Genomic DNA, 24,466 nt, shown 5'->3' on the forward strand with positions numbered 1-24,466 from the left:
ATCTCCTTGCAGTCCAAGGGGCTCTCAAGAGTCTTCACCAACACCACAGTTCAAAAGCATCAATTCTTCGGTGCTCAGCTTTCTTTATAGTCCAACTAGGTACTTTTTTGAGTCACGTATAAAGAAGTAAATAAATGCTTATGACGACACAGAAACAACAAAAGTTGTTAAGCTGGTATCCACCATCAAACGGCAGGACAGCAGAACAAATGCATTTTGACAACCAGTGTTCCATATGCCCCTCTGGCCATTTAACCTGCCTGGGGGTTTTGCGTGAGTGGCTATTTTCTTTGCTTATCTGTGCTTAGGTTTTCTCTCCAACTAGTTTGGAGAAGGAAATGGCAACCCACTCCAGTGTTCTTGCCTGGAGAATCCCATGGACAGAGAAGCCTTGTAGGCTGCAGTCCATGGGGTCGCACAGAGTTGGACACGACTGAAGTGACTTAGCAGCAGCAGCGGCAGTTCCCCAGGCAGGCAAAGGCAGCGAGCAAGGTGAATGGTGAACCTCTTAGTGCAGGACCTTGTGCACAGCAGACAAACCCAGGAGGGGGACCTGGTCGCTACGATGATGCTCTCTCACCAGGAAGCATTGTTTGTTTTCCTTCTTATTATTCCAAAGCCAGAAACTGATGGGCCACGCTGTTCTGGTCAGGAGGGCTGAGACCTGGAGCAATTTACCACTCAGGACTCTTAGTAGCACTGCTTGTTAGAAACTGCCAAGAAGTATTAGGAGGCACTGTGGTCTGCTGGACAGAACATGGGTTGACCACCTGGACTCACTCTATTCAGCGGAACAGTACGCACAGTTCCCTCTGCTCCTCAGTCCCAGTGGGCAGGGCCGCGAGCAGGTGGGAGAGGAGAGACTTCGAGAAGCTAGCTCCTCCTGGAACAGCCTCCTGGCACCTGACCCCCGGCCCCCATCCAGCTACTGAGCACTGCAACCAGCATCAAAGTGTAAAAGAAAGTCAAAGTTCCTCAGCCTTGTCCGACTCTTTGCAACCCCACGGACTGTAGCCCACCAGGCTCCTCTGTCCATGGAATTCTCCAGGCAAGAATACTGGAGTGGGTTGCCATGCCCCCCTGCAAGGGGATCTTCCCAACCCTCCTGCATTGCAGGTGTTTTTTTTTTTTTTTTTTTTTAACCATCTGAGCCACCAGGGAAGCCCGGGCTCGATTAAACACTGTCCTTTATCTATTTATTTATTTTTTTGCAGTTTCAAAATTCTCTGAAGAGTTTTATTCTTTTATTTTTTTTAATTTATTTATTTTAATTGGAGGCTAATTACTTTATAATATGTGGTGGTTTTTGCCATACATTGACATGAATCCGCCACAGATGTACATGTGTCCCCCGTCCTGAACCCCCTTCCCACCTCCCTCCCCATCCCGTCCCTCTGGGTCATCCCAGTGCACCAGCCCTGAGCACCCTGTCTCATGCATCGAACCTGGACTGGCGATCTGTTTCACATATGGTAATACACATGTTTCAATGCTATTCTCTCAGATCATCCCACCCTCGCCCTCTCCCACAGAGTCCAAAAGACTATTCTATACATGTATGTCTCTCCTGCTGTCTCGCATAAAATGATGCCTGTAATTGCAGCAACATGGAAGGGCCCAGAGATTGTCACAGTGAGTGAAGTCAGACAGAGAAAGACAAACATCATATGATATCTTTTATATGAGGAATATAAAAAAATGGTACAAATTACCTTATAAATAAAACAGAGAGTCACAGATGTAGAAAACAAACTTACGGTTACTAGGCAGGAAAGGGGGCAAAGGAATAAATTGGAAGACTGGGACTGATAGGTACGCTGCTGCTGCTGCTGCTGCTGCTAAGTCACTTCAGTCGTGTCCGACTTTGTGAGACCCCATAGACGGCAGCCCACCAGGCTCCCCCATCCCTGGGATTCTCCAGGCAAGAACACTGGAGTGGGTTGCCATTTCCTTCTCCAATGCAGGAAAGTGAAAAGTGAAAGTGAAGTTGCTCAGTCGTGCCGGACTCTTCGAGACCCCATGGACTGCAGCCCTCCAGGCTCCTCTATCCATGGGATTTTCTAGGCAAGAGTACTGGAGTGGGGTGCCATCACCTTCTCCGGATAGGTACACACTGCTATACATAAAATAGGTAACTAGGAAGGACCTGCTGTGCAGCACAAGGAACTCTACTCAGTACTCTGTAATGGCCTATATGGGCAAAGAATTTTAAAAAAAGAGTGTTTACATGTATAACTGATTCACTTTGCTGTACACTGGAAACTAACACAACATTATAAATCAATTATCCTCAATACGTTAAAAAAAAAAAATGATGCCTGACTCTTTCAAAATGTGTGGGGCTAATTATGACTCCCATGCTTTAAATCATTCATGTCACTTGGATAGCTTCTATATGTCATTTATTTTTTAAACATATAAAATATTTTGCACAGTTGATATTCTGAAAGCTCTTATAACTCAGCTTTTATATTAAATCCAGTGTTAAAAAAAAAAAAAAATCCTAACCAGTCTTCACAGCAATGCAGAGAACGACATGCCTCCATAGCACCTAGGAAGTCGGTCACTAGATGCTGCAAGCGATAATATTAGAGGAAAAAACTTTTTTATTGTAGAAATGGGTGGTGAGGAGACAGAAAAGATGCTATTTTCTTCTGGGGTGTCAGGGAAGCACCACAGAGAAGAAAAATATGGGCTGAGTCTTGAAGGATAAAAAATACCTCAGTAGGAAAAGAGAGGGAAAGCGAGCCTATGGCTCAGGAAGGGAATGGTAACCCCTGATGCTTGAAATCCAGAGTGGGAGGGGCCCCTGAAAGGACATAGCTCTCTCTCCCCCACTGTACCCCGAAGTGAAGTCACTCAGACTACAGGGGTCTCCATATCCATATAAAGACAGGGATGGCTTTTATTCTCTAAAGTGTTGCTCTGAGGAAAATGTCAAGGGATATAAAGGCATGCTTCCTAAGTAAAACACTTTCCTACATAAAGATGCCAGTTAATCAAACAGAAAATGAAACTCACCTTCTTTTTTTTTCCATAAAAAATAGACTGAAGAGATTAGGAAAATCTCGATAATGTAAACAAGCATTTAGTCACCAACCCATGCAATATGAAAACTAGGGTTTTACTGCTCAAAAGCATGAGAGATCCTTTTAGTAGAGAGAAAATAATGTCCATTTTTTAACAGCATAGAAAGTAATCTCAGAATTCATTTAACCAAAAGAATGAAAAAATACACTAAATATTACATATTTTAAGAGAGTTTTAAATAAAGTCACAGAGGGCAGATTTACAACGGTTTGACTAAACTAGGTTAGGAATGGCAGGAGTCTCTTCCCAAGCTTTGAGGACACGGAAGAACTAAATAACAGCCTAGTTATTATATTGACTAGCTGCAAAAAAAAAAAAAGTCAATAACAACATGAAGGTGATTGGACTCTTAGATGGAAGTTATTGTACCAGTCTGGATTCTGTAATAGTGAGGAGAGAGAACGTTAATTCTAATCAGATCCACAGCACTGACTTAGGAAAAACATTTTAAAACATCAGCAAAAAGATACGTATAAAAGGAACACAGAGATACTAGTTATAATTTAAAAGAGACTCTGAAAAAGAAGATTTTGATCATATACCTACACAGTCATAATCCTAGTAAAAGAAAAGGGGATGCTACTATGGAACTGACCGTGTCTTTACAAGAACTCTGATGAATTCTGATTCTACCAGGATGAAATAAATGGAAGCAGTGACACACAGAGATCATCATAAAGGGGTTGGAAGAATCCTTAGGAGAACATTGCAGAGGCCTAAATCCAGAAGGACTGGGATTGAACATTTTGAAAAACTACCAGAGGCGGTACTCAGAGTATGTTTTAAAATATCTGAAGAGAAGGAGCAAGGAAAAATTAAAATCTTTTGGAGGAAGGTCATTAACAATAAACAGCAACGTTCACAGGACTGTCACAATTCCCCTTTTGTACATTTCCCTCTGCAAGCAAAATAATCCACGCATGCAAACAAAATAGTCCATAAATTGGGAAGGTGTAATAAACAACGCAAGCATGGGACGTCTGCCTGAGGAGGTGGTGGGAGTGAGGAGAGGGAAAGCATTAGGTGAGCAAAGGATGTTCTCAAAATAAGAAGCAAGAGTAAAACTTCATCCCGGGAGGAGAGTGGCCAAGATGGTAGATTGGATTGCAGATGGTAGACTGGATTGCAGATGGTAGATTAGGAAGCTCCTGACCTCACCTCTTCTCATGGACACATCAGAATCATGACTATTTACAGAGAAACTACTGAAGAGAAAGCCCAGAAGACCAGCACAAGAGATCTTCTACAACTAAAGACATGAGGAAGGAACCACAACAAGACAAGAAGCAGGGAGAGCAGAGACCCAGCACAGGCAAGACCCACGTTCCCCAGTGGGTGACCCACAAACTTGAGGGTAATGACAACTGCAGAGGTCCTCCCCAAGGGGCGAGGGGTCTGAGCCCCACACTGGGCTCCCTAGCCCAGGGTTCCTGTGCTGGAAAGATAAGCCCCCAGAACGCTTGGCTTCGGAGGCTAGTGGGGCTTACATTTGGGAGAGCTGGAGGGCTGTGGGAAACTGAGACGCCACTCTAAAAGAATCGCGCATAAAGTCTCTCGAGCTCCAGGATCAGGGCAGAAGTGGCCATTCGACAGAAGCCTAGGTCAGACCCCCCCTGCTGATCCTGGAGAGCCTCCCAAGAGGCAGAAGGCAACTGGAACTCGACCTGGGGATACAGACGCTGGTGGCAGGGATTTTTGAAAGCTCATTCCCACAAGGACACTGATGCCAGCAAGCAGCATTTTGGCATTCTCCCTCCAGCTTACTAGCCTCAGCATCCAACCCTGGCCCCACCCAGCAGTCTGCAGGCACCAGCACTAGGATGCCTCAGGCTAAGCAGCAGCTGGGAAGGGACACGGCTCCACCCACCAGCAGACAGGCTGCCTAAAGACCCCTGAGCCCACGCCTTCCCAGAACTTGGCTTCAACAGCCAGAACGCTCAGAGTCTGGACCTACCCACCAGGAACACCAGGGCCTAGGAGCCAAAGACCCTGAGATCCAGCTCCACCCACCAGTGGGCCAGCAATAGCCCAGGGATCAGCCCCAGGACCCCCTGGGCCAAGCTCTGCCCACTAGCAGGCCAGCACCAGTTCTGAGACAGCTTGGGGGACCCCTCATTCAGCCACCCTGGTCCAGTCGTACTCCCCTGCAAGTCAACACCAACGCTGGGACATCCCAGACTCCAGCTGTGTCAGAAACCGATTCGACCCTCCAGCAGGCTGAGAGCAGATCTGGGATCCCTGGTCCCACAACGACCCACTCCAGAACCTGGCTCTGCCAACCTCTGCACAGTAGGCTAGCAGCCTCCACACCAGGCAGGGCGTGGCAACCATCAGGACTGGGAGCCAGCCTGGCAGACTGCCCACTGGAGTCAGCGCATCACTAGTGAAGGACGCTGCAGCTGATAAAAGGGGAACTCCTAGAGTACACGGATCACTCTGGTGACCAGCGGGGATGGCACTGCCAGGACACACAGGACCTCGCCTACAAAAGGCCACTTCCCCAACGTTGGGAAATATAACCAACCCATCAAACCTATGAGAGGCTTCCCTCGTAGCTCAGTCAGTAAAGATTCTGCCTGTAATTCAGGCGACCTGGCTTCGATTCCTGGGTTGGGAAGATCCCCTGGAGAAGGAAATGGTAACCCACTCCAGTATTCTTGCCTGGAGAATCAAATGGACAGAGGAGCCTGGAAGTCTACAGTCCATGGGGTCACAGAGAATCAGACATGACTCAGCAACTAAACCACCACCACCACCAAACACAAAGAAATAAAACCAGGAAATCAGGCAAAATGAAGTGACAGAGGAATATGTTCTTTATTTTGGAACAAGAGAAAACCATAGAACTAAGGGGAGTGGAACTAAGCAATCGACCCAATAAAGAGCTCGAGGTAATGATCATAAGGACGTTCAAGGAACTCAGGAGAAGACTGGATGGACAGACTGAGAAGCCAGAAGTCTTCAACAAAGAGGCAAAAAATATGAAGAACTAAACTGAGATGAAGAATCCAGTAATTTTAATAAAAAATACATAAGAAGGAACCAACAGAAAGTGAGAAGATACAGAGGAACAGATCGTCAAGCTGGAAATCACAGTAGTGGACTGTGAACAGAAAAATGAGCACAGTATGAGAGGCTTTTGGGCCAACTTTATGTGTACCAACATTCATACCATAGGGTCCCAGAAGGAGAAGACAGAGAGAAAGGGGCTGAGAATATACCTGGGGACATAGTATCTGAAAACCTTTCCTAACCTAGGAAATAAAACAGATATCCAGGTCCAGGAATCACAGAGTCCCAAACAGGATAAACCCAAATAGGTCCACACCAAGACATGTTGTAATTCAAATGGCAAAAATTAAAGAGATAAAAGCATCAAAAGGAAAGCAACAAGTTATATACAAGGGAGCACCCATAAGGCTATCAGCTAAGAAATTCTGCAGACCAAGGGAAAACCTACAAGCAAAAATCCTCTACCTAGCAAGGCTCTCCTTCAGATTTTATGGAGATCAAAAGTTTTACAAATAACAGTATCTTGTAATGGCCTATAATGGAGGGGAGTAAAAATGCAGGATGGTTAAAATGCATTTGAACTTAAGAGATCAGCAGCAATCTTGAAGCGAATGTGGTATAATACAGGTTAAATGCTACCCACTTTACTCTCTCACAAAAAACCTGAGCTTGCAGCAAGTTTATCAGGATTAGGTCATTTGACTTTGAGAGCTTAGTGCAACTTTGAAACTGCCCGTAGTGACTACTAGAATTCTAAGGAGTTAGCATCAGTTTTAAAATGAAAACTTATTAGCTCTGTGTCTATGGGAAAAGGACAAAGGATGAGAGTAATCTTCATATATTAGAAGGAAAGCAGACATATAAAATGGACTGCATTAGCTAAGCAATACACCAGAAAAATGGAATTCAGACCTGTAGGAGAGGATACAGGAAACCAGCTTCAGGTTCATTTATTCTTTTTCCCTCATTTATTCTTTTTCCCTCAGTCAGTGAGTATTCAGTTAACTCCTATTGTGTGTAGCACAAGTTTGAGGCAAATAAAAAACCAAAAAACCTCATTCCAAAGAAGGCTGCCCCAGATAGATACGTCAGTATATGGATATATGTAATTAGTCACTTCTGTCGTGTCTGACTCTGCAACCTCATGGACTGTAGCCCACCAGGCTTCTCTCTCCATGGGATTTCCCAGGCAAGAATATTGGAGTGGGTTGCGTTTCCTCCTCTAGTGGATCTTCCCGACACAGGGATAGAACCTGAGTCTCTTGTGCCTCCTGAATTGGGAGGTAGGTTCTTTACCACTAGCGCTACCTGGGAAGCCCAGGATATAAGTAAGCACATAGATAAATGGGTGCATCAATTAAAACATAGGTTAATATAAAGAACAGAGAGAAAGAACGAACCAGTCAAACTACCTTTGGAAGCAATTTTAGATTTTCTTGAAGGATGAATGAAGGTGAAAACTGGAATAAAGAGTGTTTCAGGCATTAGTCACACTATGAGCACAGACCATGAATGGAAATGTGCATGGTATGGTATAGAAATGAGTGTTTCTGTCTGCCTGGAACTGTAGGGCAAACGGTGAAATGGCGCAGAATGGTGCTGAAAATACAGGTGGGGGGCCAAGCTGGAGGGTCTGATCTCCACTGGAAATGAGGGCCAAGCAGAGTGTTCTACACCGGGAGTGACAGGATTACATTCGTAGCTTAGAAACCTTCCCAGAGTAAAGTAAGGGTCTCCTCACAGGGAGGGAAACTTGGGGAGGCTAATTTCAAAACAGTTCCTACAGACCAGGCAAGATGAGATTGTGGCAGCAGAGATGGAGAGGGGATCAGATTCGAGAGAGAATCCTGGAGACAGGAGTCCACCTGGATTTTCCTGATGGCTCAAATGGCAAAGCATCTGCCGCATTGTAGCGGGAGACCGGGGTTCAATCCCTGGAGAAGGAAACGGCAACCCACTTCAGTATTCTTGCCTGGAAAATCCCATGGATGGAGGAACCAGGTAGGCTACAGTCCATGGGGTCACAAAGAGTCGGACACGACTGAGTGACTTCACTTTCTTTCTTTCTTTCCTGGAGACAGAGAGCTAGGACTGGAAGGGCAGTTGGAATACATATGTGATGGTGCAAGAAGGTCATGTTCAAAAACTATTCCCAGGTTTCTGGCTCAGGGGACTGGTGAATAAAAGCAGGAGATTTCCAGGGCACCAGGAACAGGTAAAGTATTAAGTTTAGTTCAAAAGGAGGAAAACGTGAGTTTTCCATAGAGCAATTAAATGCTTCCATTCCTGAACTAATAATAATGTAGAGAGACATGCTTGTTCCTAGGCTTCTCTGAGTAGCCACGAAACTAGCCTCTGCGTCTAGCACAGAGGTTCTCAGCCTTTGATGGACACCGGAGTCACTTAAGAAGGTTTTTACAAGTGCACATGCTGGTTTCCAGGCTTCCTCAGTGGCTCACTGATAAAGAATCTGCCTGCAACGTAGGAGCCACAGGAGATGCGGGTTCAATCCCTGAGTTGGGAAGATCCCCTGGAAGAGGGCGTGGCAAACCACTCCAGTATTCTTGCCTGGAAAATCCCATGACGGAGGAGCCTGGCAGGTTTACAGTCCATGGGGCCGCAAAGAGTTGGATACAGCTGAAGCAACTTAGCACATGTGCATGCATGCTGGTTTCCACCCTCAGATTTTTAAGCCTTTGGTAGGTTCAATGTGAGGGCCAGGCATTTAAAAAAAAAAAAAAAAAAGCTCCAATAGAAGATTCTTATGTGTGTCAAAATTTGACAGCCACTGGAACATAGAGCTGATAAACAACAGATTAATTTCAAAAGAAGAGAGGGAGAAGGAGAAGGCTTCCTGCAGTTTTTGAATCAGCAGCTGGTTGACCTTCTATACTCAACAGCATGGTGTTGGCTGTCAAGTCTGCACAGTGTCCTTTCAGATCTTTCAATCTCAAGGGTTCAAGATCATGCTGTTACAGAAACCCCGGATTCTACCCTTCCAGACAGTGCGCCAGCTGAGTGATTACTGGCTCGACCTGAAGACTCTTATATCTCTGACATTATTAATGACCTCTTACGGCAAGCTGTTCTTTAACTTGATAACATTTTGTATATTTGTAAATACATATTTTTATCCATTTGCTTTTCTTCCTATGCCTGTCTCTTCTACTAGACTGAAGTTTCATACAGGCAGGCCTTCTGTTTCTTTTGCTCATGACTGTGTATCTAGCACCTACCGAGGAAAACACAGGTGCTCAGTGAATAAATGAGCAATGAGTCAGATTTTTCTCATGAAAATGTTTCGGCCACTCTGCGTCACTTTCAGTATGCCTACAGATTCATCCAGGAGGGTCTTACAGACCCAGGAAACAGTTTCAGAAGTGTTGAAATTACATACAGCTGCAGACAAGATATTTTTAGACCTTCTTCCTCAAGAAAACATTTTGGTTCCAAGAACTCTGATGTTCTATAAGATAGCTCCGTAGATAAAATAAGTCAAATTTTAAAATGGGGAATAAATAAAAGGGTGAAATAGGGACAGATGTTTTGCCTAAAAAATACAGCTTAAGCTCTGGTATTGTTCCTCATCGAGACCTAGGAAGTCGTACCCTCAAAAGTCTGATGAACTTGGGGCTTTCATATCATTTGTGTTAACGATCAGTCTAATGATTAGGTACAAAACAAACGAAAGGGTGAGCTAATGGGGAAAAAACTCAAAGTTAATACTAGCAGAATAATTAAAGAAACAGAAAAAGGGCTAATTTCAAGAGCCAAAAACATTAAACATTTTTATATTGTGATCAGTGTGCTTCTATATGTTTGATCAAACATTTGCCAGGACTTCCCTGGCAGTCCATCTGTTAAGACGCCATGCTTCCACTGCAGGGGACAAGGGTTTGATCTCTGGTTGGTGAACGGAGGTCCTACACACCACAGGGCATAACCAAAAAATAGAAAAAACAAAAGCAAAAAACAATGACCAACAGTAGTTGCTATGATATTTAATTAACTCAAGACATTTCAAAACATTTTACTATCCCGAGAGCTAATTTGAGGTGTTTATTTTTTTTAACACAAAAATTACCAGCATTCTACTTTTCCTAAAATTTGCCAGGCACCTATTATATGCAACCACTTTTCACATTTATGATCTCATCTGATTTCTCACAACAACTTTATAGATCAGGAAACAAAAAAATCAGAGTAATCTCAGATGTATGCCGAAAACTGAAATACTGTTGAAAAAAGAGGTGTCAATTAAAATTTAAAAATCACTTAAGTATCATGCTAATCCAAATGAAAAATATAGAGTATACTTATAAAAGCTTATTTTATTAATATTAAAATGGTAAATGTAGTCTTCAACCATCAGAATGCTAGAAGAATACTATGCTCTAATTAATGATATAATTTGGCTTAATAAACAGAAAATAATACTGTTTCAGTTGATGTTATCAAAAAGATCTTAAGATTAGTGATATGATATATGGACATCATGTGCCCATAACACACCAAGAAGGGTAATAGCACTTCTGAGATATCCTTGCCAAAACTGCATAACCTCAATTAAATCATGAGAGAACCTGAGATGAACTCAGATCAAAGACATCTAACCAGTACTCTTCAAAAACATCATAAACAGGAAAGACAAAGAAAGAATACCAAAAAAAGAGAAAGAATGTAGAGATGTCCTATTCATTTTATATCTCTGATGTATTCAGATCATCTTTCTGAAGCTCAGTAGTCAGTGCACAGTATTGGCTGTATAAATGTAGGTTTAAAAAACTGGATTAATTCCATATCACACCCAGGGTATTAGCTAAATTCTGTGATGCAAGCTTATTTTCATATCATTTGCAATTTTCCCCAAACAGCTATTTAAAAAAAAAAAACAACAACTAGAGATTTCAGTTAACTGATTGAGAATTACATTATGCTAAGCTCAATCTACATGTCATTTCTTACAAAGGCTGTGTATCTTTCTCAATCAGTATCTCAGCCGAGATGATTAGAGTTATGACGGGTGTTGCCACTGTCCAAACAGGAGAGCAGGCAGACAGGAGAAGTCAAACCAAAAAAGGGTGGGGGACACTGAAGCAAGGAGGAAGGAAACATTTTTCCCTTGAAACACACTCGTTAACCTGGGAGTACTGCTAGAAGCTCCAGGCTAGAAGTGAGCACTCACTCCTAAACAGATTTTAATTTTTAATCCAGCTGAATAGGTCAGGTGCTGCTCTCCCACCTGGAGGCCCGTCCCTGGACCAACCTGCCCCAAGGCAGTACTGCAGGTCTGCTAGTAATGTTCTCACTGGGTAACTGCTACCTCCAGGCCACCACGTGACTGCGTGTTCTCATCCCAAAGACCCGCAATAAAAGGGAAGGGATCGCGCAGTGAGGTAGGGGGCTTCTTCTTCGATGTTTTTTAGGAGTGAGAAGAGACACAGCCAATAAACATTTTTTTTTTTAATGGAGGTGGGAGGGGGGAGAATATCCATGTTTGAAATGAAATTCTCATAAATAAAGATCAGCTTTACTACTTAATTAAAATTGGGTGGCGGCACAAATGCTGGTCCAAATGTGATGCTGATGAGACAAACGCACAGACACGAGAAAGATCTCCCAGGAAATCAGAACGCCTAAGTGTAGGGAGAATTGAACAGAGAAGGCGTCCACATGTGGGGCTAAAACAAACCAAGATGAACGGAGGGTGACTGACTCCCAAGCTTTCTGCAGACCTAAGATCAGCTGGGTATTGGCATAGGCAGGCCTCAGCTGTCCATGAAAAATGAGAGCAGGTTTTAAAAGCTGCAGTTTAATTTCGAGGGTACTCAACATTTCTCGTAGTGCTTACTGGAAAAGGCCAACACCCGTGTGTTTTATTGATGCACGGCAGAACCTCAGTCTAAAAGCACCAGGTCTGCCTCGTGGCATTTGCTGAGGGTGTTTTAAACGCATAGTTCCAGAGTCAAGAACATTGTCTCTTGGACTCAGTGAATGCATTATTAAAGGACTTTTGCTGTGCCCAACACGGGGTGGGGAGAAGAGGGGGCAGAAGCCTCACATTCTGAATGCAAGGGGACAATGACGAAGTCATGCGCTATAAACTCTAACGGCAACAACCCCAACTCACACTCCACCGCCCCCTCGTCAATTCTCTTTTGGCCAATCTAAAAAAAAAAAAGAAAAAAAAAAGGCAAATGGAAACATTTAAATAGAACTTATATAAAACTTCAGTTCCAAGCACAGTCTCTTTGGTTCTTTGGTGAATAAGGCTTTCACATCAGCCCTCGTCAGCCAGTTCTACTTGCAAACCATGAGTATAACATACTGGCTGTTTCCAGTAAGATTTGTGTTAAAATCATTAAATGCCCACACGAGCAATTTTTTTTATTAACTGAACCAGAAATAATACATAATGCATACCAATTTTACGACACAGAAGAGTTATTAACTTTTAGTAAGCCAAGAATATCTGTTGTACAAATTAAAAATCTTAGGAATAAGTCCGATGTTTTAAATAGACTATGGAAAAGCATGAAGCTTATGCCAAGCGAATTTGGAATGCAGGAGAGCCTGTATCATTCTAGGAAAAATACAGTTCTACAACAGGCAAATTCTCTTGATAAGTTCAAAAATGATCCATTTTCATTTAGAAAATGATACCCTTTCACTTGGAAAAGTATTTTTTAAACTGCTGCCTTGGTGCATTTTAATACATAATTTGATTTATAGACATCAGATTTACACACAACTTTTCTAGCATGTATCTTTGGCATAAGGCAAAGTGAACTGGTGACCAAAACTTCTTTCCTGTTAAGATGTGGGCAGCAAACACATGACCAGTATCCCCAGATGCATGGCAATAATATATGCAAAGTCCTATGTACAACTTTCCCTTTCAAGATAAGAATATAAAACAGTTTCTTCAGAAAATTCCAGAAGACCATGGTTTTAAAATTATACCTTTACTTGATATACTTTTCCCAAACTCAGAACCTTTATATTAAAAAGAGCTGGTGCTGATACAATGAGTCGACCACATAAATATGTACAGAGCTCCCAGGGCACCTCATCTTCTGTGCTCTGAGCAGGGAGGCAGGTGATGGGAGACGTCAGGCACTGTCTGCTGGTCCTGCCTTCGGGGAGCCCACGACTGGGTTGGCAGCACAGATAACATGTAACTGGTTCGAATGTGCTGGAACTATATTCTCATGGAATGAGTCAAACGCTCTGATGGAGCAGAAGACCAAGGATTCTGGAACAGGACATGAGAGCAGGAAGGGCTGATGCTCAGCGGAGGAGATGACATTGGAGCTGGGTCTTAAAGGATGAAGATTAGGGAAGGCAGGCGAGAGCATTCCAAGCCAGGGGAAAAATCACACCAGCCCATCTACCCCAAGTGCTTATTACTGGATGTTTAAAATTTCCTTCAAAAAGACTCAGTTTTGTGAAGTCTTAACGTGAAATAAAAATCACGAACGATATGGTTTCTTTCTCACTGGCCTGGCCTTCTCACAAGCAGCCTAGACATTTCGGAAGTATACGTCACAAGAAAGAGAGGATTTAACGTTATCTTGGTAGAGGGACTTATTTCCCTGGTGGTTCAATGGCCCTGCACTCCCAATGTAGGAGCCTGGGATCAATCCCTGGTCAGGGAACTGGATCCCAACTAAGAGTTCTCATGCCACAAATAAAAAGATCCAGCATGTCACAACCAAAAATGAGCCCGCATGCTGCTGCTAAGACCTGGCACCGCCAACTGAGGAAATGCATCTATATATGTTAAATACGGTACCCCACCAGGAACAGAGAAAGTGAGAATGTGTCCATAACTGAAACAATAGATGGAATTAGCACTGCAGATGTTTGCAACTGAGAAGTGCTACCACCGCCATTCGGAAAAGCATACTGCAATCATCACAGCTTTTTGGTCTGTTTCAAACATAAGTTAAATTGAAAGAAAGAGGGTCTGCTAAGAAAAAAGTCTGCCAAGAGCTATTAACTCGAGTGTGTAAGAATTTTGCTTTGGAAGGGAAGACAGCAAGGAGAAACTGATCAATTGCTCCCATTTAATCCCATCAGTCTCCCGAATGGAGACGAGGGCTGGACTGCAGCCTTCATGTTTCGTATTGCGTCCCTCTCCTGCCTCAGAGGGACAAGGAAGAGGGAAGCAAGGTCCCCTGGGAAGACCTGGAAGGAGGAAGCATTAGGTTCTAATGCCCAAGTGAAGATGGTGCTGAGAGGCTGAGACCAACAGAAGGACAGGAGTTTACTGGGTTTTCACAGTTGCTATATGCTAACGATAGTGGAGTTAAAAGCCTGAAGGAAATTTAAGGACTGGAAAAGGTCAATTTTCATTCCAATCCCAAAGAAAGGCAATGCCAAAGAATGCTCAAACTACCGCACAATTGCTGTCATCTCACATGCTAGTAAAGTAATGCTCAAAATTCTCCAAGCCAGGCTTCAGCAATACGTGAACCATGAACAAGCTGGTTTTAGAAAAGGCAGAGGAACCAGAGATCAAATTGCCAACATCTGCTGGATAATCAAAAAAGAAGAGTTCCAGAAAAACATCTATTTCTGCTTTATTGACTATGCCAAAACCTTTGTCTGTGTGGATCACAATAAACTGTGGAAAATTCTGAAAGAGATGGGAATCCCAGACCACCTGACCTGCCTCTTGAGAAACCTATATGCAGGTCAGGAAGCAACAGTTAGAACTGGACATGGAACAACAGACTGGTTCCAAATAGGAAAAGGAGTACATCAAGGCTGTAGATTGTCACCCTGCTTATTTAACGTATATGCAGAGTACATCATGAGAAACGCTGGACTGGAAGAAGCACAAGCTGGAATCAAGATTTCCAGGAGAAATATCAATAACCTCAGATATGCAGATGATACCAACCATATGGCAGAAAGTGAAGAGGAACTAAAAAGCCTCTTGATGAAAGTGAAAGAGGAGAGTGAAAAAGTTGGCTTAAAGCTCAACATTCAGAAAACTAAGATCATGGCATCTGGTCCCATCACTTCATGAGAAATAGCTGGGGAAACAGTGGAAACAGTGTCAGACTTTATTTTTTTGGGCTCCAAAATCACTGCAGATGGTGACTGCAGCCATGAAATTAAAAGATGCTTACTCCTTGGAAGGAAAGTTATGACCAACCTAGATAGCATATTCAAAAGCAGAGACATTACTTTGCCAACAAAGGTCCGTCTAGTCAAGGCTATGGTTTTTTCAGTGGTCATGTATGGATGTGAGAGTTGGACTGTAAGGAAAGCTGAGCCATGAAGAACTGATGCTTTTGAACCATGGTGCTGGAGAAGACTCTTAAGAGTCCCTTGGACTGCAAGGAGATCCAACCAGTCCATTCTAAAGGACATTAGTCCTGTTTGTTCATTGGAAGGACTGATGCTAAAGCTGAAACTCCAATACTTTGGCCACCTCATATGAAGAGTTGACTCTTTGAAAAAGACCCTGATGTTGGGAGGGATTGGGGGCAGGAGGAGAAGTGGACGACAGAGGATGAGATGGCTGGATGGCATCACTGACTCGATGGACATGAGTTTGAGTGAACTCCAGGAGTTGGTGATAGACAGGGAGGCCTGGCGTGCTGCGATTCATGGGGTCGCAAAGAGTCGGACACGACCGAGCAACTGAACTGAACTGATCTGAAGGCAGCTGGAACCTAACTATAATAGGGTTATACATTTGCTTCTTCACATTTTACAAAATGAAGTTAATTCATTCATATTGGTATTTTTTTCAAAGAGGTGTACGCATATGTGTAAGTGTGTGTGTGTGTGTGTGTCCAAGAGAAGTTAAAAAGATAAACCAAGTATCCGGACTGTGTGCAGTGTTTACTTTGAGCCACAGACAAGCAGAGCCAAGTTGTAGGGAGAATGGATTTAGGAAGATGAGCCTTGGGGATTAACCCTCTTATTATTCCCCTTGTAAAAGAAGGCGGCTTCAGAGAGCTGAGCGTGTGTCTCCCTGGAATCCATGGGTCCCCCTCCTCCGCAGGCAGGTGTGTGGGCTGCCTGCGGCTCCGGGTCTGCTGCTGACTCACTGCCTGAGCTTGGGCTGGTCGTGGCTCTCCCGGGCGGAGAGGAAAGGCCAGGGCCTGGATTATACACTTGGCACTGGCCTTCCTCCCCCAGTGTCCTCTGATTTAACAGCACAACGTGATGTTCTAAAGAAATGTTATCATCCTTCTGGATTTCATATTTGCACGTGTTAGAGCCCCTGTAATAATAACAATGCCCCACCTAGTGTCAGAACAGGGAATACTGACTCAGGAGTATGAGCAGGCCCTTCATGGCTTCAGGGCTCAGAATGGCAGGGGGCATGGCAGATGCCTGCTTAGGGGGAGGGGGTGGTCTTTCTCTTGTCCCCCATGCCCAACTTGGTGATGTGGGACATTTTTTAAAAAAGGTCTCCTGGAATCACCTTTCCCACTCTCCTCACTGGCAGCCATCACCATCAACCTGAGAGAGCCCCCGGGGGATGGAGACAGGCAGGCAGCACCTTCCCAAGGGAAGAGCCCGAAAGACGCTGCGAGAGCTGCCAGCAAGCCTCCCAGTTCTGGCCTCCTGGACTTATACAGGGTACTTCTGCGGGGCTTTGATCCTCTACCCTCCCTTCCTCCCTTCTTTCTTTCCAAATGCTCCAGCAACAAAAACCGCTCCAGCCAGCTGACAGCTAACCACACACATTTCCAACTTCCCAGGTTCTGTGCAGCTCTGCCCTCCCCTCGCTAGGTGGGCCCCACAGGAAAGAAGCCAAGGGAGGGGACGATACCCGCACGGGGGCAACACATGTGTCACTGAGACATGATCCTCCCCCTTATGTGTTTGACACTCCTCTGGATTTTTCTGTGTGTGTGTCTCCATTAAGTGCCAGGGCAATTTAATTTTTATATTGCTGCGTACAAACTGCTTCATTTTGGAACCTGCCTCCCTCTTCGGATGCAGGTCAGTTCGGCGGAACAGTGTCTACCTCGGGCCAGACACCGTCTTAATGACGTCTGGGCTGAGAGAACATGTTGAGCCCACGCTCAGAAATTCTCTGTCATGCTTCCTTCCCAGTGTGCTCTCAGCCTGTGACCTAGGTGACTAGAGGCACATTTTACTTTCTGTGACCAAGTTCAGTGCCAGAGAGTTACCATCCTCAAGCCTCATTCCCGTGATGGCTGGATCCACCCCACCAGCAGGGGCTGAGCTTCCGGAATGCACACAAGCTGGCTGGGCTGACGCTTCCAAAGACTCACCTGCTCTGATCTCTTCCAACTGGTGGCCTTCACTACTCTGCCTTCTAGTCTTACCTTCTGGTCAGTCACTGAATTGTGACTTCTGCCCAGCCCTCAGCCCTGGCTTGTCAGGTTAACGTGCCTGGACATTCCAAAATCAGCTTGATTCTAAGTGGCCCATATTGTCCTCAACTCCCTCATTCCCCAGGATCTTCAAGCCCATCCTGAAGGCGATGCATCCTCTGCCTGAATTTAGAGTGATGCTTTTGAACTGTGGTGCTGGAGAAGACTCTTGACAGTCCCTTGGACAGCAAGGAGATCCAACCAGTCCATCCTAAAGGAAATCAACCCTGAATATTCATTGGAAGGACTGATGCTGAAGTTGAAGCTCCAATACTTTGGCCACTTTATGTGAAGAGCCGACTCATTGGAAAAGACCCCGATGCTGAGAAAGACTGAAGGCAGGAAGAGAAGGAGACAACAGAGGATGAGATGGTTGGATGGCATCACTGACTCGACGGATATGAGTTTGAGCAAGCTCTGGGAGACAGTGAAGGCCAGTGAAGCCTGGCGTGCTGCAGTCCACGGGGTCTCAGAGTTGGACACGACTTAGAGACTGAACAATGACAAGGAGCGATGGTCTCAGCTCAGTTCCACTGACATCCATTCAGAACCGGCAGCTGTGGTACCCTTGGGAACAGCTGTTACCCAACCAACAACTGAGGCAGCTCCCACAGAACACTCACAAATGAGATTTGCCTTAGGGAGCCACCAGGACATAGGGGTCTCTGCAAATTACTCGAGAAAGAAAACATCTGGAGTATTTCCTGAACACCTAGAACAGTGGCAGGCACACTATGGGGATCCTTCAAAATTTGGCAAACTACGTAAAGACATCTTTCAGATAACAAACCGCAAATATTGAGAGTTATGATCAGATACTCTAAGTTCCCTCAGGGTAGAGAGTCTGGGTTTATATCCATCCTCAGGACCAGGGCAGGACCTGGCATTTAGTAGAACTGGCAAATATTTGCTGAGTTAGAATGACTTTGTTGATAAGAGCATGTCAAGCTACCTTTGAAGGATATCTAATGTCCCAGGAATGTGGATGAGGCCAGACTTCTGAAGATATACAAAACACAACTATCAGATGGGTGGGAGTCCTGAATCTATCAATACACGCTAGGGTGTTCCTGAGCATGAGAGCCTGTGAGTCTGTCCGGTGAGCGTGGACCACCACACGACAGGAGTGGGGACTCCGCAGGACAGTCTGTGACCCTGCATGCATTTCCCTTCTTCTGGGATCCTTGGCACCTTCAGGTCTGACCTGGGATGCAGGAGATGGACAGCTACTTACTCATAAGCAAAAGCAGGAATGTGGGTTTGGCCCAGCATCTCTGATGCCTGAAACACATAGAGAGTAAGCAGTCAGCTATAGGCCTCTAATGGAGCACAGCAGAGCTGCCCAAACAGTTAGATGGCAAGGAGCTAAGACGATCAGGCTTCTAGTGAATGGTGTAAGTAAGCCTAGTAGCTTAGAGCATTTAGGTACTTATTTTTATGGCTTAAGAACTCCATGAATGTTTGGGACTCTATACTTAGGTTAATCAAGGGAACATGATTTTCAAAATATATTAAAAGAGGTTAGTGTTCATTTCACATAAAACAGAAAGGATCCATCTTTAAAATGCTCACAGCAACTGGTGCTTTTAATTGAGCAGAAAAAACATATACAGACATATAAATGTTTCATCCTAGCTAGGGTTCCTGACAGTCGTCCTCAGAGATACATTTCCACAATGGATGTTTCAATTACTTATGACAGTAATATTTATTGAAAGGTGAAACCATAAACGTATAGGCACTTGAAACATTATTGACCAAAAGTAAATTACACTGCAGCTGGTGTGCTGCATTTTAGCCCTACTTTGATTTTATCAGCATTTGTCAATTAATCAACGTGAACCTTGTAAAACATGTTCTCTTATTAGTGGAAACAAGCAAGTGCTTGCAGACTCTGAAGGAAAGGTCATATAATAATTTGCTAATTGTGCAAAGACGGATCTAAATTTTTTAAAAAACGGAAACTGTCATTACCACCCTGCAAGAACAGAAGTTTCAGTTCAAACTTGCTAACTAAATCATGGTCAAAGGTTGAGCTTTTTTTTTTTTATATATATATTAAATACGGAGAAAGATTAAGAAGGAAAGAAATTAATCTAGCTGCAGATTTTCAAAATATATTTTAGGAAGCTTTTGTTGTCACCTCTGACCCTTCACTTTCATGCATTGGAGAAGGAAATGGCAACCCACTCCAGTGTTCTTGCCTGGAGAATCCCAGGGACGGTGGAGCCTGGTGGGCTGCCGTCTCAGGGGTCGCACAGAGTCGGACACGACTGAAGCGACTTAGCAGCAGCAGCAGCAGCAGCTAACCCTTCAGAGCTGCTGCCAACCTTGAGGCTAGGGTTATATAAACAAATCAACTATATTTCCTTGGCAGACAAGTGAAGAGAGAAAAAGACAAAGCCACAGAAACGGGAAATGAAGCAGCACAAAAGAACCTGGCAGGGCAGTGTTTTCTTTCCTTCTTTTTTCTTTGCCTCAATTCATCCTTCATTCTGCTAGATGAGATGTCAGCCCCTTACTTCTGCCTGCCCAGTTCATTTTAAGTTCAATAAGTGAGAAAGAAGCTGAGCCCGGCTCTCCCTGGAGGAAAGACAGGCTTTGTTCACACCCACCACCTCTCCTGGCTACCTAGAGCAGGCTTTACCTTCTGGGCAGAGCACTACCCCCACCACCCAGCTTGCTGCGGTCACCAGAAGGGCTCGAGGAAGTTTAAAATGGGTAACATACCTCGGAGAGCAATTTCTACCCTGGGGTCTGCAGGGCTGAACCGAGAAATCCGCACCATCTTAGCAGTCTAAGTGCAACTTAAGAGGAGATCTCGTGCCTTGAGGCGTTTGGAAAAGTCGGAGTTTTGAACAGAGCTGAGAGAGAGAACGTTCCTTGAATGGGGATGGGGCTTGGCAGATGGTCTGGGCAAAATGCATTGCTGCAGGGCTCCTTTTATAACTGCGAGGCCTGGGTGGCTCTCAGCTTGCTCAAACTGGCTTATCAATCCATTCCATTCCATTGGATTCCGCGTTCTAAGTAAGTCATTATTTTAAGTCATTTTGGGTACATTTCCCTAAACAGATGCAAACACTCCTTTCCTGTGTGAGACTCCCTTGGGCGAATTAGGTTTCTTAGAATAGGGTCAGGGAGCAATGAAACAAAATACCTACCACCAACAAGCCTGTGGCTTCAGGGGATGCTGTCATTTTTTTTTTTTTGGTAGGCCAAAAAAACTTGACTACAAGTCAAATTTTAGAGACTGTTCAGGCAGTAATGTTGAATCTGATTGGGCCACGAATGTTAAGCAAAATCCTGCTATCCGCAGCCCAAGTTTCCTTTTGCAGTCATGACAAATAAGTCCCCCCACCCCCAGGCTGATCAAAGTATAACTGACAAATAAATTTGTATGACATTTGTATAAACATGATGATTTGATATACTGGGCTGACCAAACACAATGTTCATTTGGGCTTTTTCATAACATCTTATGGGAAAACTCGAAGGAACTTTTTGGTCAACCCAATACACATGATCAAATAACAATTCATAATTGAAGGCAAAACGAAAAAAAATTTAAACACAGATTTTTTGTTTCCCTCTGCCTGTTTGGGCCTCCTCCCTCCCCTCGAGTGTGCACCGTGAAGCTGGTTCATATGTTAACCAGACCTCCCAAACGGCAAAAAGGCCAGTTCAACCATAAAGATCGATTTCTCTTCTGGCACCAGCCATGTAACTCCTTGGAAGAGAAGCATTCCTTTCTCAGTCCTGTAAGGGGTCACGATGACCCACCACTTGCCTTGTATGTGTACACATCTCTGCACATACAGAGCCAATATATTATTCCCCTTAAAGATAGTGACTGGTGCAGAAGAGACTGATCAAAAGATCGAGGAGATCCTGGGCTGCACTAATGGAAGTTCTTAGCTTAAATATTTACAACCTTGCTAATCTTACTAGCTGTTATTACTTGCATTCTTGTATTATACTACTTGTATTCTATTTTACAAGATTATTGTTTCTCGTACTATCAAATACGATGATAAATGGTAAAGTGATAAAAAAAAAAATGACCAGGTGACTTGAAACAATATACCAAACACAGAGTTCTATTAACATCCATGATAGCAAGTGTAACTCTAGATGTGAGAAGAGAAAACTCTAGATGTGGATTAGAGAAAACCATCTCCTGAACCATAACAGAGTCTTGGTTCCCTTACCTATAAAACTGGGCTTTTGGCTACTGTTAATGAGACCTAGTGCGTTAACAGCACATTGAGAAGCCTATCAACGAAATCCTTGCCTGACCTGGAAATGAACATTCCTAGCACAGTGGGACAAATTGGTCCTGGTATGCCTCCAAAACCGTGGGTGAAATTAAGACTGAAAAGGAGGGACTGTAAAATAAAGAAGGTTGTTCACCATCCAGTTCTACAAGACTCAAGTCATTAACCACTGCAATTGCTGACCTACAGCACACCCTCAAAGGAATTCGGGGCAAAGATTAGGATGCAGTTACTTCGTGCTCTAGGAAAACTGGCAAAATTGACCCTAAGATCACTAGACATTTTAGGAGAAAATTTTATCAGCTCTCAGATCCTTGTATCCTCTGAATGTAGAAAAGCCCTAAAACCATGAAACACTTCTCTTCCTTGCAACCAGCAGTAACCTTCTACCAAAATGCTTGCTTAATTGCATGCACCCCCTTCTCCAAAAGTCACATATACATCAACCTCCCCACTTTACCTCTTTGGAACAGCTTTCAAAGTTCTCAACTGTCTTTCAGGTTATAATCCCCAGGTTGGCTTGAATAAAATTTACACTTCTTTCTTAGATTTATTATTAATTTTTTTTTATCAACACACATTATATTGTGAAATGACCACAATAAAGCAGTTAACATACCCATCACCTTGTGTGTGTGTGGGAGTGGTCAGTGACAAGGGTTTATTTTTTTATGGAAGCACAACTGATAGTCATAAAATAATGAAAATTTTCCTTATCTAATATTTCTAATTAAAAGCTGCTAACCAAATCCTATTTCCTTAATAAAACTGTAGCAAAAATTTTTATAAGGGAAAAGCTACCATGAAATTATTATCTTCCATTCTCATCATCTTACCTAACACATGTGGAATATTTCTGAAATAGATATTCCTTACTGTATTTTTTTCTTTGAGTCTTAGGGAGAAAAATCCCTTTTATACTCTTTTAATATTTGCTTCTATGAACTTCAGCTTCAGTTAGCTCACTTCCATACATCAAGATTCTTTTCAAAGCAGAAGAGAAGAAAAAGGAATAAGAAAAACTCAAGTCGTTTCAGTTATGTCCAACTCTTTGCAACCCCATGGACTGTAGCCCGCCAAGCTCCTCTGTCCATAGGATTTCCCAGGCAAGAATACTGGGGTGGGTTGCCATTTCCTTCTCTAGGGAATCTTCCCAACCCAGGAATTGAACCTGTGTCTCCTGTGACTCCTGCATTGGCAGGCGAATTCTTTACCATTGAGACACCAGGGAAGCCCAAGAGGTAAATGCAAATGTGGCCAGGGAAGCTGCTGGGTGACCTGAAAGCCACTCCCTGGTAGGAGTGATCTCTACCTAAAACATACACACGGTATTAAGAAACCACAGCGAAGAAATGAATGGATGTGGGTGGCCGGTTTTCACTTGTTTCCTGGATGTCTCAGACTACTGTAAATAAGTGTGTTTCGATTCAAATGGTTCCATTATCTTGGAGGGCCTAAGCATTTGTAATAGCAGTTTCTGGAGTATGCAAAGCTTATGCTTAAGGAGCATTACTGGCATTCAATGCAGTCAGACTGCGTTAAGCAGATTTACAACCCTGTTCACGGCTCTCCTTGATCGTCTTTATTTAAAAGTAAGTTCAGCCTGACGAGGTGGCTTAAGAGTCTGCCTGTGTTTCAGCCTGTTAGCCATGCCCACCAGAACGCCTGGCTCTGCTGTGTACCCTTCACCACTTCTCTAAATGAAACTCCAGGTGCCAAGGTGAATGGGCAGGACTGGCAGGTGGCACTTCACTAGGAAAGAAAGCTTCACGGGGGCGGCTTGTTTTCAAACGTATCCAGGGCTGCGGTTGCCCAGGCGGCTCGATGGTAAAGAGCCCGCCCACCAATGCAGGAGATGTGGGTTAGATCCCTGGGTCGGGAAGATCCCCTGGAAAAGGAAAAGGCAACTCACTCCAGGATTCTTGCCTGGGAAATCCCATGGACAGAGGAGCCAGGCAGGCTACAGTTCCATGGGGTTGCAAAGAGTCGGACATGACTTGGTGACTGAACAATGACACGGCTAGCAGATTGGGAGACACGTGTCACTGAAAAGACAGTTTGTTGCCTATAGTTCCCAAGAGGAGGGGTGTGCAGTGCCACAACGGGCCACGCACGGGCAAGGCCACGTGGAGAGGCACCAGGATTGCCCACGAGCAGAGGAAATAAGGGGAAAGTGTGGACAAAAGTCTCTCCTGTGGTTTCTGCAAGGTAAGAAGGTTCTGAATTCGGCAGCTTAAATATTTTCAGCGTGTTCTAAGGCACTGGGACGACTGTCCAGCAGCTGGCCCTGGTATAATCTGGGGCAGGGGGATAGTGCTGTGGATAACAAGAGCCTGATAAAAAGGGGCAGGTGTGACACAGCCTCAGGACTGGTTCACCTGCAAACCAATGGTGTGATCCCAGGCAAGCTGTTTGCTATCTCTGTGTGAGTGTGTGGAAGTCGCTCAGTTGTGTGCAACTCTTTGTGACCCCATGGACTATACAGTCCATGGGATTCTCCAGGCCAGAATACTGGAGTGGGTAGCCTTTCCCTTCTCCAGGGGATCTTCCCAACCCAGGGATCAAACCCAGGTCTCCCAGATTGGAGATGGATTCTTTACCAGCTGAGCCACAAAGGAAGCCCTAGGAATTAGCTAACTCTGGGTAAGAGCAGTGCCTCCCCCGCATCTGGAAGACTCTGAGACCTCAAAATACATCTCACAAAATACCGAACATAAA

General features: G+C 44.2%; 1 protein-coding gene across 4 annotated transcripts in view; it reads right to left on the reverse strand.

Moving 5' to 3' along the window:
* The window catches only part of ENOX1 (ecto-NOX disulfide-thiol exchanger 1), a 549,740-nt gene that overhangs the window by 281,726 nt on the left and 243,548 nt on the right, over nt 1-24,466 (reverse strand). For 3 of the 4 annotated variants that reach the window (XM_010854604.1, XM_010854605.1, XM_010854603.1), the window contains exon 3: nt 18,709-18,755. The exons of the other annotated variant lie outside the window; for it this stretch is intronic. In XM_010854604.1, coding sequence (XP_010852906.1) covers nt 18,709-18,712 — 4 coding nt within the window. In that variant the 5' untranslated portion in view covers nt 18,713-18,755. The remainder of the gene's footprint in view (nt 1-18,708; nt 18,756-24,466) is intronic. 4 annotated transcript variants of the gene reach the window in all.

Source organism: Bison bison, unplaced genomic scaffold (genome assembly GCF_000754665.1).
Source record: "Bison bison bison isolate TAMUID 2011002044 unplaced genomic scaffold, Bison_UMD1.0 scf7180017864345, whole genome shotgun sequence".
NCBI lineage: Eukaryota > Metazoa > Chordata > Mammalia > Artiodactyla > Bovidae > Bison > Bison bison.